The 15,528-nt window shown below is 37.7% G+C and overlaps 1 protein-coding gene across 3 annotated transcripts in view; it reads right to left on the bottom strand.

Moving 5' to 3' along the window:
* Positions 1-15,528, bottom strand: part of Heatr5b (HEAT repeat containing 5B) — a 76,190-nt gene that overhangs the window by 13,788 nt on the left and 46,874 nt on the right. For all 3 annotated transcript variants that reach the window (XM_070025369.1, XM_070025370.1, XM_070025371.1), the window contains exons 26-30: positions 15,111-15,179; positions 10,623-10,802; positions 6,292-6,529; positions 5,040-5,291; positions 2,656-2,783 (exon numbers count right to left, since the gene is read on the bottom strand). In XM_070025369.1, the coding sequence (XP_069881470.1) occupies positions 2,656-2,783; positions 5,040-5,291; positions 6,292-6,529; positions 10,623-10,802; positions 15,111-15,179 (867 nt within the window). The remainder of the gene's footprint in view (positions 1-2,655; positions 2,784-5,039; positions 5,292-6,291; positions 6,530-10,622; positions 10,803-15,110; positions 15,180-15,528) is intronic.

Below are 15,528 nucleotides of genomic sequence, written 5' to 3' on the forward strand. Positions count from 1 at the left end.
ATATATGATCCTCCAATCTCAACCTCCTGAGTAGCTAGGATTATAGATGTGAGATGAGTCACTGGCACTTGGGCCCTTCTAAACATTTTAAGATCATTTTTTATGCTAAAGTTCAAATTTTTTCACATGCTCTAAAGAAATCTTCATGATTTGGTCTTTACTCAGTTGTCTAGGTTCATCTAACAGCCCCTACCTGTTCTAATATCAGCATGTACTTGTCATGATCTCTTCCACACTCTAGTTTTTGTGTTTGTGTGATCTTTCTCAGAGGAAATCGTATCCTTTTTGTAAGTCCCAAGACTTGATTTAGGTTGGGGTACAGCTCAAGAGGTAGAGGATTTGCATAATGAGCTCAAGGCTCTACATTATAACTGCAGTACTGACATACACATATACATATATGTATACACAAACACGTGTGTGCATGCACACACACACTATATATATATATATACATACATATATATATATATACCATATAAATATCCGATATATATATGGTATATATATTTTAATAAGTCATCCTTTACTCTGTTGGTACTTCCCCTCTATTTTCAAGGTATGCTTCCACATATAAAACACAGCACAAGTCACACTAATACAGGGGCTAGAAAATAATGCTTGAAATGTGTGACCTTAAAATGTGTCTGAAGTAGAAGAGGCACAGAGTAAAAGCAGATGGGTAAATGATTACAGTAGGAGTCAGCGTATTTTCACAATGCTGGAATTATAGGATCCAACTAAAAAGGGTATCTATTTTCCCCATTTTAAACTATTATATTACTAAGCCCCCCAAATAGCTAGCTAGATGAAATAGTATAAATAGTTGAGCTTAAATACTATAGTACCTTTTCAGCTTAAATCTTACTTATTTTTACTTTTTTTTTTTTTTTTTTGCTGGTCATGGGGCCTGATCTCTGGGCCTGGGCGCTGTCCCTCAGCTCTTCAGCTCAAGGCTAGTGCTCTATCACTTGAGCCACAGCACCATTTCTGACTTTTTTCTGCTTATGTGGTGCTTAGGAATTGAACCCAAGGCCTCATGCATGTAAGGCAAGCACTCTACCACTGAGCCACCTTCCCAGTCCTTAAATCTTATATTAATTTAAAAACAATCCTAAGAATTCATATTCTCCCCTTCCCTCCCCTCCTTTCTTTTCCTTCTTCTCTCCCTCCCTTCCCTTCTTGGGCTTGAACTCAGAGCCTCACAATCTCAATCAGCTTTTTTGTTAATAGCTGGAGCTCTACCACTTAGGCCTGACTTCCAAGTCTAAACAGTTTTGCCGGCTAATTGGAAACAGTCTTGTGGACTTTCTTGCCCAGGCTGGTTTTGAACTACGATTCCCCAGACCACAGCCTCCCGAGCAGCTAGGATTGTAGTTGTGAGCTACTAGCACCAGCTCATTTTAATCTGTAGTTTAGTTGAGGCACAGTTAAAGCTACAAGGCTAGGGTGCAAACAAGAGTTAATCAGTAAGTAAACTTTATAATCACATTATATGTTTTATTTTTAGGCAGCATCATATGCCAACCTAGTTTCATATGACAAAATGGTATCAACTCAGTATTTTATCTACTTGTGTTTTACAGGAAAATATACCAAGTGATATCATTTGGTAGAGTGGTAGCAAAGGGGATAAAAATAAAGGAATTCCTGTTTGTTTCTGTAAATATTCCCTACAAAAGTTAGAAAAGCTCATTAAGCTTTAAGTGAGTATTTGAGCCAGTGCAAAATAAAAATTCACTATATGGTAGGTAATACTTAATCAAACACTTTAAAGTGGCATGATTTATATAATAGCCTTATAAATTACTTTGACACACTATTAGTAGAATTAAACTAAAGGCATCTCTTAAATTTTTAGTTTTATTTGATTACTGATGGCAAAGGTATAACAGTTAATCTCTAATCTAGCTCTGCCTGGACATCTATGAGTCAATATAGGTGCTCAGTGAATGTGGTAATCCAAGCTCCTCAGGAGGCAAAGATGTGAAGATTGTGATTTGAAACCAATCCAGGTAAAAAAGTTAGTGAGATCCTATTTGAACAAATAAGCTGAATGTGGTAGAATATTGCTAAAATACTGGCTATGTGGGAGGCAGTGGTAGGAGCCTCATGAGCTGAGGCATATAAAAGTGTAAGACCTTGCTGATAGGGTTTGGACTACGGCTTTGTGGTAGAGCGCTTGCCTTCCATGCATAAAGCCCTGGGTCAATTCCTCAGTACCACATAAACAGAAAAAGCCAGAAGTGGTGCTGTGGTTCAAGTGGTAGAACGCTAGCCTTGAGCAAAAGAAGCTCAGGGACAGTGCCCAGACCCTGAGTTCAAGCCCCAGGAATGGCAAAAAATCAAAAATCAAAAAACAAAAACAAAAAAACCCAAAAAACAAAAAAAGAAACCTTGCTGAAAAATAAATTAAAACCAAAAGGGCAAGTGACATGGTTTAAATGTTAGAGTGCTCGGGCATGAGTTAAAACCCCAATACCTCATTAAAAAAAAGAAAAAAATCCTTTAATGTTTATTAAATATTATCACTAAATGTTACATATAATACTGTTACTAATATGTAATATTTATTTCCTATGTAATACAATTATCCTAAGGTAATATGAGTGAGACAATGCAAAGCATTATCTATTGTAATTAAACACACTTTACCTGATCTTCTGCAATATGGACTCGTGCATAAGGAGAGTCTAGCAAAGTATGTAGGGCCTGCAGGCATGCTGTAACATGCTCAACGGGCTCCTCAGGTCTAGGGGAACAAAGAAACTGTATACTCACACCTGAAATGCATAAAATAAAAACATGGGTCTTTAACATGAAATACTTTATTAACTTTTATACCCCATTTAATATCTACTTTTAGCTAATTTTTTCAGATTACTGTAATTTTTATTTTTTAATTACTTGGAGTTAAAAATGGTTTCTAAACAAAGCAGCCAAACTCAACATAAGATTGTAACTTTGCAATTAGATAATATTTTAAATTTAGTATGGGGGGGAGGATTTCTCATGCCATATTAGGATGATTATGAAGATCCACTTTTCTAATTTTAGGACTTTAAAAATTGTAGTACATTAAGAATACATTTATGAACATTATATTACTTTTTGCCAAATAGCTGTCAAACAGCTTTGTATGAATTTGAAATTTTAAAATGTCAAGTGATACAAGCTCAGTGGATGTGCTTGGGTACAATACAACCTGCTCTTAATGAGTACAAGGCTAAGATTTTAAAAGTTTTTCATGTTTTCATTTATCATATCCACTGATGAATTTTTGTTTTGTTTTGTTTTTGGTAGGTTGTGGGGCTTGAACTCTGGGCTTGGGCGCTGTCCCTGTGCTCTTCAGCTAAAGGCAAGAGCTCTACCACTTGAGCCACAGCGCCACTTCTGGTTTTCTAGTCGTTTATTGGAGATAAGAGTGTAACGGACTTTCCTGCCTGGGCTGGCTTTGAACTGTGACACTCAGATCTCAGCCTCTTGAGTCGCTAAGATTATAGGCGTGAGCCACCAGTGCCCCGCTGATGAATTTTATAATTACATTTAACAAATTGTGTTCCTTTCACCCCAGAAAACATGAAATCACTGTTCTTTAGAATATGTAAAATTTTTTTTTTTTTGGGTCCGGTTGTGGGCCTGAACTCTGGGCCTGGGCGCTGTCCCTCAGCTCTTCAGCTCAAAGCTAACACTCTACCACTTGAGCCACAATGCCACTTCTGGCTTTTTTTTTTTCTGTTTATGTGGTGCTGAGGAATCAAACCCAGGGCCTCATGCATGCAAGGCAAGCACTCTACCACTGAACCACCTTCCCAGCCCATCAGAATATGTAAATTCTTGCCGGGCGCTGGTAGCTCACGCCTGTAATCCTAGCTACTCAGGAGGCTGAGATCTGAGGATCATGGTTCAAAGCCAGCCCGGGCAGGAAAGACCCTGAGACTCCTATCTCCAATAAACCATCAGAAAACCAGAAGTGGCGCTATAGCTCAAGTGGGAGAGCGCTCACCTTGAGCTGAAGAGCTGAGGGACAGCGCCCAGGCCCAGAGTTCAAGCCCCACGACCGACAAAAAAAAAAAAAAAAAAGAATATGTAAATTCTTAAATGTTAAAAAAGAAGCACCTAGAAAGCAATAATACATTAGAATTGATTTAAATTAAACTTCTTTTCTTCATAGACAATCTGTCACATGCCTAGTAAAAAGAAAACTTTTTGAATAAAAAATATGCTTATGAGTTTTATCCCGAAAATTATTCAATACTGCCCTATGAGTGAAAATGACAGATATATACTACAGGCGTGACCTACTGGTGCCCGGCTGAAAGCTATAACTTTTAAGAGTAGTTTTAATTATTTAACTTTTAGGTAAAAAATCCAGTTAGGTCGGTAGCTCACACCTGTAATCCTAGCTACTCAGGAGGCTGAGATCTGAGGATCATGGTTCAAAGCCAGACCGGGCAGGAAAGTCTGTGAGACTCTGATCTCCAATAAACCACTCGAAAATCAGAAGTGGCACTGTGGCTCAAGTGGTAGAGTACTCGCCTTGAACTGAAGAGCTGAGGGACAGTGCCCAGGAGTTCAAGCCCCACAACAGACCAAAACAACAACAACAACAACAACAACAACAACAACAACAACAACAACAAATCCAGTTAACTGTAAATTGAGCAGAAAAATCCTTTGGTTATTCTGAGTTATGCTATACAAAATTTTTCCCTTGCATTAAAATTAAGGATAGGCATCTTCAGAAATAACTTATCTTGTTTGTTTTTTTGTCAGTCATGGGGCATGAACTCTGGGCCTAGGTGCTATCCCTATGCAATTTACCTCAAAACTAACACTCTACCACTTGAGCCACAGCACCACTTCTGGTTTTCTGGTAGTCAATTGGAGATAAGAGTCTCATGTACTTTCCTGCCCAGGCTAGCTTTGAATCCTAATCCTAAAATCTCAGCCTCCTGAGTAGCTAAGATTACAGGCATGAGCCATTAGTGCCTGGCCAGAAATAACATCCCTTAAAACACATTCACATATCACCTTACCTAAAATCAGATGCATTCTGTCTTTATTAATTTCTGGCAAGGATTTAGCACTTGTCATCGCTCCTGAGGCCTGGTTTAAATTAACAGTTGTAGGACGTTTTTGTAAACCAGACACCGAGGCTTCGGTGGACTCTGAACATGTAAAGCCTGTGCTATTTAGCCAAAGTGCCACTGCATGCAGGATTGGGGCCCAGGAATTCCGGTAGTGAAGTCTAGCTGTATCAATTGTCTCAGGAGTATAAAACGCTCCACCTGTGAAACAAGCAAATCAATTAATGTATTTTCTATTATAAGTGTTCCTCATTTATAAGCAATTAAATCTATTTTGTTCTTGTTTTTTTGTTTGTTCTTTTTTGGGTCCGTTCGTGGGGCCTGAACTCTGGGCTTGGGTGCTGTCCCTCAGCTCTTCAGCTCAAGGCTAGCGCTCTACCACTTGAGCCACAACGCCACTATCTTGTTCTTAACGAAAAGAAATGCGGCCAAAGAACTTCTTCCTAAACCAATCACTTTACACAGCTGTTGAACTGAAATGCCTTTGTCTCTCCCTTACTGATGCTAGCTCAGCCTTTACATAGCTAGTGCCACTAAGTATCCTTACCTTTACCTTTGCTGTTGTCCCTCTTTGTCACCTCTCTTTTTACCATGATCAAGACTCTGTATTGATCTGCTTTGGTATCCCCCCCCCCCCATCCTATTTCTACTACCAACATTCAGGATTTCCTCCTATCTCTTTGCTGTTGGATTGGATTAAGGAAGGAGAATAAGAGAGAATTCCATCATTGTTATTAATAAAAGATAAAAAGAAATGAGTTCTTTGAACATAAACTAATACCTTTACTAAACAGAAAAAATGTTCATTATGATATCAAAATGAAATCTAAAAGTACAATTTGGCAATGATTTGAGAAATACAATTCATAGCTAGATTAGGATTTATATAAAATACAATGACCAGTATACAGCAGTTATTATTTTATCATGATTATATATACTGACTATGGAGAACTCCATAGTTAAGAATACCCTCAGCTATTACTATAAGCATGCTAACATTTTTGCTTTAATGGAAAATTTTCTGCTATACTGTGCTGAATTGACAAATTCAATATGTAGGACTGCCTCTAAATGAAACAATCAAGTTTAAGTCCAAAAAATTATTATTATCAATGCTAGCCCAAATCCTTTGCTGTTGTTGTTTAATTATTACTTTGAACTCAATAAAAGCAAAACTCTGATTGATTATAATACTTACCATCTGGGGGGAGCTGACTAGAAAATTCAGCTGGTAAAGTCAAAAGTGCATAGTCTTTCAATGCTGCCAACCAAAGGCGGCTAAGTGTTGGCAGTTCAGGTTGTACCAAGGTTATTAAACTGTCTGGTGGCAGCTCATCTATGGTACCATAGTCATCATCCTCATCATCAGTACTTTTAATAGCTCTTTTGGGTTTTGACTCTGCTTCTTTTTTAATATTCATAGCAACTACATACACCTAATAAGATATTTAAGAGGTGAAAATAACAAGGCATGAGATAAAAACTCATTTTAAAAACTCACTTAAATTGTATTAATGATACAGCTGAATTATAAAAGGCAATCCTGTACAGATACTAGAAAGTAAGCAACCTTATAAATTACTAAAAATGACAGAAGAGTACTTCTATTGGTTTCAGAAACCATTTTTTTTTTTTTTTTTTTACCCATCTGACGGTGACTATTCCTCTCAGCATATTTCTTGAGTAGGTTTCTCTGAGTTGTCCTGGCTTTCTGTGTTCCATTTACAAAGGCTCCTTATTTTTCTCAATAGATAACTTCCTGTCTACTGTGTCCACTTTCCTAGACTTACTAGACACAGACAGCATTCAAAGAAAAAGGCCAAGAAAAGGGAGGTGCCTAGAGGGGATTCCATAAATATCTTTCTAAACCCTTAAATGATATTTTGTGACCTAGCAATTGCAACAGATAGCTGAGAATATAACTTACTAGTCACATGTATCATTTATATCCTTTCTCTCTAGTTTTTGAACCAAAACAACAAATAATAGCAACCTACCTAAAACATAACTTTGGAGACAGAGTCTCACTATGTAACACAGTTGTCTTTGACTAGTCAGCTGACACTGTGCTTGAACTGAAAATACTGCCCTTCCACCCAAACTGGGATTACAAGTACGAACGTGCTGCCGTACCCAGTCCTTTAGTGAATAATTTTAAAGACTGTTCTTTGTTTAGACTGAATCAGAACTGCTAAAACAAGGACAAATAATCACAGTTTTTGCTGTCCATGAACTCAGACTAACACAAAACAGGGGAGTGAGAAAATTGCTGAGAAAGAAACTTGAAAATTTGTTTCCAAGCTTAGTCCTGGAGTTGTAGGCCTACAATCCTAGTATTTGGGAAGTTAAGGCAGGAAGACCATGAGCTTGAGGACAGCATAGGCCACATAAGCAGGATCCTGTCTTAAAACAACAGAAACTATAACTTTGTTTTTAATGATTTTCCCTACATACTCCAATGCTAGGAACAGTGTCTGGCACCAACTGAACACAGGAGGGTTTCCAAAGTGAATGAATGAATGAATCTTGAGGAACACCAATCATGGACAGATTTGAACCTTGAGAGTATGAGAAAGGCAAGGTAGAGTTTTTAAGAACAAAAGTTTACTAGATCACAGTAAAGATGGAAAGAGGAATTGAAGGCAGAGGAAACAGCAAGTACATGAGCACAAAAATAGGAAACTGCACACAGCATTTTAAGTAAGCTCCAAGTTTTTAGTTCAGCCTGAGCACATGATGTGAAGCAGTTGAAGATATATTGCTTGGTGAGCAATGGACAAAGGGGGGTGTCACTGAAGAAATTCAATGTCACATATATGTATTGAAAACTTTTTTTTGCCAGTCCTGGGACTTGAACTCAGGACCTGGGATTTGTCCCTGAGGCCTCTCTATTCTCAAGGCTAAGCTCTACCACTTGAGCCACAGCACCTCTTCCAGCTTTTTCTGAGTAGCTTTTATTGGAGATTAAGAGTTTCACAGCCTTTCCTGCCCAGACTTTTGAAAGGTGATCCTCAGATCTCAGGCTCCTGAGTAACTAGGATTTCAGGCCTGAGCCAATGGCACCTGACAAAACTTACTATTTTAATAATTATGTTAGAAAAAAATTGTCAAAGAAGAGTAAAAAAGGACTGAAAATCCAAATTCCCATGCTTGCATTATGTTGGTACTACTTTTGCTGCATGGACATTTTTTTTTTTTCCATTCCTGGGACTTGAACTCAGTCTGAGTGCTGCCCTTCAGCTTTTGTGCTCAAGGCTAGTGCTCTACCACTTCAGCCACAGAACTACTTCTGGCTTTTTCTGAGTAGTTTTTCTTGGAGATAAGAATCTTATGCACTTTCCTTTCCAGGCTGGCTTTAAATCTGATCCTCAGATCTCAGCCTTAGTAGCTAGGATTACATGCATGCACCACTGGTGCCGGGTTAAGAGCTTTTTTGCTTAAGGCTAGGGCTCTACCACTTCGAGCTGCAACTCTACTTCTGGTTTTTTACATAGTTAATTGGAGATAAATGTTTCATGGGCTTTCATACTTGTGCTGGCTTCTAACCATGATCCTCAGATCTCAACCTCCTAAGTAGGTATGAGCCAATGGTGCCCAGCCAGATTTTATTTTATAAATGAATCAAGGTCTTTCTATATTGCTCAGGCTGGCTTCAAACTCATGGATTCAAGCCATCCTCCTGCTTCATCCTCCTAAGTACCTGGTACTTCAAAGGTATCACACCAATACTAAGTCATGCGCAGATGTTTATATCATCAAGAAGTAACTGTAAAGCTGAGCACTGATGGCTGACTCTGATAATCTTACTCAGGAGGCTGAAATCTGAAGGATCATGATTCAAAGTTGGCTTAAGCAGAAAAGTTCACAGCATTCCATCCCCAATAACCGGCAAAAAGCAAAGCTAAAAGGCATGGCTCAAGTCGTAGAGCAATAGTCAAGAGCAAGCACAAGTCAAACAAGCAGGAGGCCATGAGTTCAAGCTTCAGTATAGCAAAACAAAAAAAAATGGTGTTAATTCAAAACTATTAATGAAGTTAAATAAGAATTAGTTACTGAGTGAGGTTTGAGGAAAAGGAACTAGTTAAGGCATATGTACAAACCAAAATTCTAAAAACAGGAGGCAGTACCATTCATAAGGATTCACAAATGGTACACCCTACAGATCCAATGTTTTCTGGGGCCTCTCACTTAGTATTTAATGCCTTTTATACTGAACTATGCCAAACTTCCTTGTAAGTGAATTTAGCACATTATAGGAGTAAAGAACCAGTTCATTGCCAGGCACTAGTGGCTCATGTCTATAATCCTAGCTACCCAGGAGGCTGAGATCTGAGGTTCATGATTCAAAGCCAGCCTGGGCAGGAAAGTCCAAGAGACTCTTATCTCCAATTAGCCACCAGAAAACCAGAAATGGCAATGTGGCTCAAGTGGTAGGGCACTCATTTTGAGCAGAACAGCTCAGAGACAGTGCCCAGGCCCAGAGTTAAAGCCCCATGACCAACAACAACAAAAAAAATAAACAACAAGCTAATTGAAAAATGTCTTATATAATCATGAAAACACATCTTATTCTCTACATTTGGGAATATTAATTAGGAATGCTGGAGGACTAAGGATAACTATGAAATGGTTTTTATGTTTTTAACAAAAACTAAGTCAGCTACAGAGAAAAAAATGAGGAGTAAATTTCAATCTAAAATGCAGGTATTAACAAAGAGATACTCTATTTGAAAGACAGCTTGATCTTAGTGTAAAATTTAGAGAAAATTAAGTTCTAAGGTAGCTTATTGAGCTCTACATTTTTCTTTTCTCCCTGTGAAGAAAAGAAACTCAAGCCCCAGCAATTGTTTATCTAAACTATATCATCTGCCTACTGCACGCTAACAATTGCTCTTCAGTGGTCAGAGGCTGCTGATACTAGGTAAACAGGGAAGTAAGGATGGGCTGGGCTGGCAGAGGAGGGAATCAGTTACTTCAAATACAGGAGGGCAAATGATAAGAACTCAAAAGCAAGTGGTAGAATTCCTTCTGCTAGTTATATATTAAACAACATATGTGACTATGAAAATGAAAGAGGTAAAACCAGGTATTAAAAATAACGTGGCTGGGCATGGTGGTGCATGACCATATTCCTAGCACTTGGGAGACATAGGTAGGAGTAGAATCTAAGGCTTTTCTAGACTATGTAGTATAACGATATCTCAAAAAAACATAATAATCCAACAATCAAAATTCTTGCAGCCTATAAGTCAAGCTGGCCAGTCTCCTGAAATGTAATCAAATGAAAGAGTAATAGCATAATTTATTTTCTATTATTCATAATTTGGGTTTTCTTTGCCTAATTTCCTCATATGAAGTAAGGAGAGTCCTTCCTCAAAAAGTTTAAGAAAAAAAAAAAAGAACACAAAAATATGATCAACAGATTTTCAAAAAGTCAAGGGTCAGCTTTTAAAAACCAAACATAATATATCAATAGGAAAAGGGTAATGATTTTTTTTTTTTTTTTACTGACAAGAGAGGCATGCTTACCTCTGCCCACGCTTTGAGAACAGCTAGTTTTTCCATGGTTGTGGCACTCTCTCGGTATAGTTGGCTGGAAGAACCTTTTCCAGCCTGAACTTTATCCAGAGAAGAAACAAGCAGATTGTGTACTCGACGGAGATCATTGAGATCACTGACAACTCCACTGCCAATCCATGTGCTGCATACCTAGCCAGGGAAAACATGTTTGAATTTTTATAAAAGAAACTAACATTTCATGGAAGAGAATGTAATAAATATTGTTCTCTTTCCTGAGGGAAAATATCAAAACAGAACAAAAAAAATCTACCCAATGCTATCTTTACATTATTTTTTATGACAAACCAATAGTAAGCATAGATTTTATTGTACTCCTATGAAGAAAGTAAAGTAGTATTTATTTAGTGTTTCCAATGATTAATAAAAATTTTAACAGAACTGGTTTTCTACCCAACATAGTTAAGTCTTAAATAATACTTCAACAAAATGTCTATTTACCACAGGCAAAAGGTTATACAAGCTATTGAGTTTTTTTTTGTTTTAAAGAAAGTGCAGATTGAATGAATGTATGAGAATATTTTATGACTGTGACATGACAAAGAAAGAGCAGAGAGAAAAAAATAGAAATTTTTAGGAATCAGGATGATTTGTACATCCAGACACAAGGGAGTTTATAGGTGGAAGAAATGGTGATTAGGAAAGTAAGTTGTTATCAGATATATAAACTTTGTATTTCACATAAACTGAGTTCAGATTTCATTCTGATCTTGAAAGAAAAAAAAAAATCACAGGATCTAAAATCCAATGAGACATATCTAGGGATAGGACAAGGTTGATGCAAAATGTGAAGAATCAATGACTGTCAGCTTTCGACTGTCAAAGCTTTGAATGTGGATGAATGGAAGCAGTACTACTGTGTAAAAGATCTAATTCAGGAAAATGGGAAAGTTTAATGGAGACAATAAGTTACCATGATTTTGGTTCCAAATGTTTTTACAGGCTGAGTTCTAAATGCCACTAAAAAAATGTGTGGATAGACATTCGGCAGGCAGTTGGAAACTTGGGTCTGGATTTTAGGAACAAGTTCAAGGGTAAATAATAAACTTAGGAATTTCCACACAAAGACAATAACTAATGTACTACTACTAGGTAAATATTCTTAAGATAGGGGTCTCTTAAAAAAATTAAGATAGCAGTCTCTTTTTAAACCTATCTTTTAAAAGTCAAAGCATAGGGAAAATGGTTATATTTAAGGGACAACTGGAACAAGCATAAACAGAGAAACTTAAACCCCTAAAACAAAGGAAAATCAGGCAAGCACAGTGATATTAGACCCAGGCAAGAATTTCAAGTGGGAAGACATTGAGTTTCTGATGAAGTCAGTTAGGTCAAGAGTGATTACAAGTCCTTTCTTTCTTATCTGAAATCCGTAGGTCAAGATATGTCTCCCAATTTTGGGTAAAAGGTAACAGGGTACATGAGCCTCACTAGGGAATATACTTAAAAAGTCACATGGTGGGATTACCTAATAATTAACACATTGGTATTTTGCAATGAGATATATAAGGAATTATCCTCAGAGACATTAATCAATACTGTAATATGACTTCAGGAGCCAATGAGAACAAGACTTCTCAGATCTTATTGTGAAATCAAAAAGCTTTTGGCTTTCAAAAAATTGCTAATGGACTTCAATACTTAAAACTTTTTTTAAAAAAGTCAAGAATAAGTATTCACACAATTTTATTATCTCACAATTTCGTGTGTGCACACGTGCGTGTGTGTATGTGCATCTACATGTACATGCCAATCCCAAAGCTTGAACTCTGGGGCCTGGACACTGTGAGCTTTTTTTCCTCAAGGCTGACAATCAAGCCACAGCTTCATTTCCAACTTTTTGTGGTTAATTGGAGATTTGCAATACTCAGACCTCAGCTTTCTTAGTAGCTAGGATTGCTAGTACTCAGCCTTTCTTACAATTCTTATTCTCAAAGTATTCACAATTACATTTAATAAAATAAAGACACAAACTATATTAAAAACAAACCATTGGCAAAATAAAACATTAGTCAATATATGCCAAAAATACAGTGAAATTCAAGATGAAATGGTATCAAATATGACTATGAAAAGAAAGAATTGTGATTCTTTTGTGTGTGTGTGGGGGGGGTTGTGGGGCTTGAACTCTGGGCTTGGGAGCTGTCCCTGCGCTCTTCAGCTCGAGGCGAGTGCTCTACCATTTGAGCCACAGCACCACTTCCGGTTTTCTGGTGGTTTATTGGAGATAGAGTTTCACAGACTTTCCTGCCCAGGCTGGCTTTGAACTTCGATCCTCAGATCTCAGCCTCCTCAGTAGCTAGGATTACATGCATGAGCCACTGGCGCCCGGCTAGAACTGTGATTCTTAAGGAAATTAAAATTAATCTACTGAACAGTTTGATAATATTTCTGTGAAATTTGGTAGAAACATAACTAAATTTGAGAACAGTTGTATAGATTCTGAACTTGGCATTAAGCTAATCTTTCAAAAAAATTAAGTACTTTCTCTGCTTTAAAGAAATTTTTAACTAGAAATTGCAGATAGTGCAATCCAGACTTGGTATATGAAAAAAGACAGTGTAACACTAAATCAGCGAAATTATATCCAGAGAAATGATCTTTGCCTTCCACCAAAGCGTTAGCAAAATGCATAAATTTTAACTTGAAATGAAATATTTAAGAATGTACTATTTGATTCTGATCTTGTTTTAAATTATTTTTTGCTAACCCATTGATTACTGTTTCTAGTTATACTACATTTGAAGATCTATAAGAAGAATTACTTTCTAATATGGAAGAAATAGTTGTACTGTCATAGAATTCATAGAATTCACAAACTTTTTTTTTTTTTTGTCGGTCGTGGGGCTTGAACTCTGGGCCTGGGCGCTGTCCCTCAGCTCTTCAGCTCAAGGCTAGCGCTCTACCACTTGAGCTACAGCGCCACTTCCGGTTTTCTGGTGGTTTATTGGAGATAGGAGTCTCACAGTCTCTCCTGCCCGGGCTGGCTTTGAACCGCGATCCTCAGATCTCAGCCTCCTGAGTAGCTAGGATTACAGGCGTGAGCCACCAGCGCCCGGCTTAGAATTCACAAACTTTATAGACCAAGATAATGACAATTTGCCTTGTGAAGGTTAAAATGTGTTTGTGACTTTAAGTAAGTTATCACTATCCTATAATACTGTGAAATTTTTGAAATTTATGTAATCAATCTCAATAAAAATTATTTTTAAAAATAAGAATTATTCTGATTTTAAGTTGTTTTAAGGTGACATTTATGACCACAAACAAGCTGGGATACCTTGTAAGGCAATTTTTTCTTGCCCTAAAGCAACCCACTGCCCCATCTTGCCTTGCATAACAGGAGTCATAATTTGTGTGTATGTGTGTGCACACATGCGTACACATGTGTGCACACACGCACATGCCAGTCCTGGGCTTGCTTAGGGCCTGGGCACTGTCCCTGAACTCTTTTGCTCAAGGCTCTATCACTTGTGCCACAGCTTCATTTCTGGAAGATAAGAGTCTCATAGACTTTCTTGCCCCAGCCGGCCTCAAGCTGAGATCCTCAGATTTCAGCCTCCTGAGTAGCTAGGATTAATTACAGACGTGAGCCACTCAGTTTCTGGCAGGTCATAAATTTAAACCTGCCACTAGGAGAGGAGTTTCTGTAGAAAAAGCAGCTAGCACCACACAATACAAATTTTAAGGAAAATTGAATGACAGAAAATTTTCATACTACTAATGTATAAGATGAAATTCTAGGGGCTGGGAAGGTGGCTCAGTGGTAGAGTGCTTGCCTTGCATACATGAGGCCCTGGGTTCGATTCCTCAGCACCACATAAGCCAAAAAAGCCACAAGTGGTACTGTGGCTCAAGTGGTAGAGAGCTAGCCTTGAGATGAAGAACTGAGGGACAGAGCCCAGGCCCAGAGTTCAGGCCCCACAACTGAAAAAAAAAAAAAAAAACACCTCACCCAAGATGAAATTCTAATAATCAGTAACTTTGTAGGAGATTTTGTCTGCTTAAAGACTACGCAGTGAAAACATCATCATGTTATTTACATAGGACTGATTTTTTTTTTTGGTGTGTGTGGGGGGGGGACCAGTTGTGGGGCCTGAACTCTAGGCCTGGGTGCTGTCGCTCAGCTCTTCAGCTCAAGGCTAGCGCGTTCTACCACTTGAGTCACAGTGCCACTTCCGGCTTTTTTCTTTACTAATTAGCTTCAAAACCAAAAGTACTCTGACATTGCTCCTGATAACCATACTCAGCTTAATTTTTCCTTCCTTTTCTCTAATTCTGGGCAACCACTAATCTGTCCATCTCTAGAATTTCAAAAATGTGATACGAATGGATTCCATTCAGTATTAAATCTCAGGAGGCTGACTCTCTCTTCTTTCTTGAAGAGAAATCCTAAGATATCAAAAAATCTATAGAAAACAACTACAGAAAGCCTCTTACCTGGCAAGCTTTTGCTATTATATCTGATGGAGTATCTTGTGAAAATGCTGGTCTTAGAGCAGCTCCCACCTAGAAAAATAAATGAAGCACTTTGTTTGTAGAGGTAAGTAGAAAGCACAAAGCCTCTGTGTCAGGGGAGATGAGAACACACAACACTTACTTGCCCCTTCTCTCTTACCTATTTTTACTTCTAAGAAATTCAACTATACCACTTGTCTTTGCTTTCTAGGTTATAATGTCAAATGTATAGGAATCCTACATCTTGCTTACATTTCTCTTGTTTTTGTTTAATAGTAAACAGGATAGTCTTACAGTCACAGGTTGCCAGAGATAACTAAAAATAGTTATTTTGTTAAGGATATCCCTTCCACCATCTACATTTTCATTTTTGTTTATTTTAATTAGTATATGTTAACTG

This window comes from Dipodomys merriami, unplaced genomic scaffold, assembly GCF_024711535.1.
Source record: "Dipodomys merriami isolate MVZ:Mamm:240054 unplaced genomic scaffold, mDipMer1.0.p SCAF_17, whole genome shotgun sequence".
NCBI classification, from domain to species: domain Eukaryota; kingdom Metazoa; phylum Chordata; class Mammalia; order Rodentia; family Heteromyidae; genus Dipodomys; species Dipodomys merriami.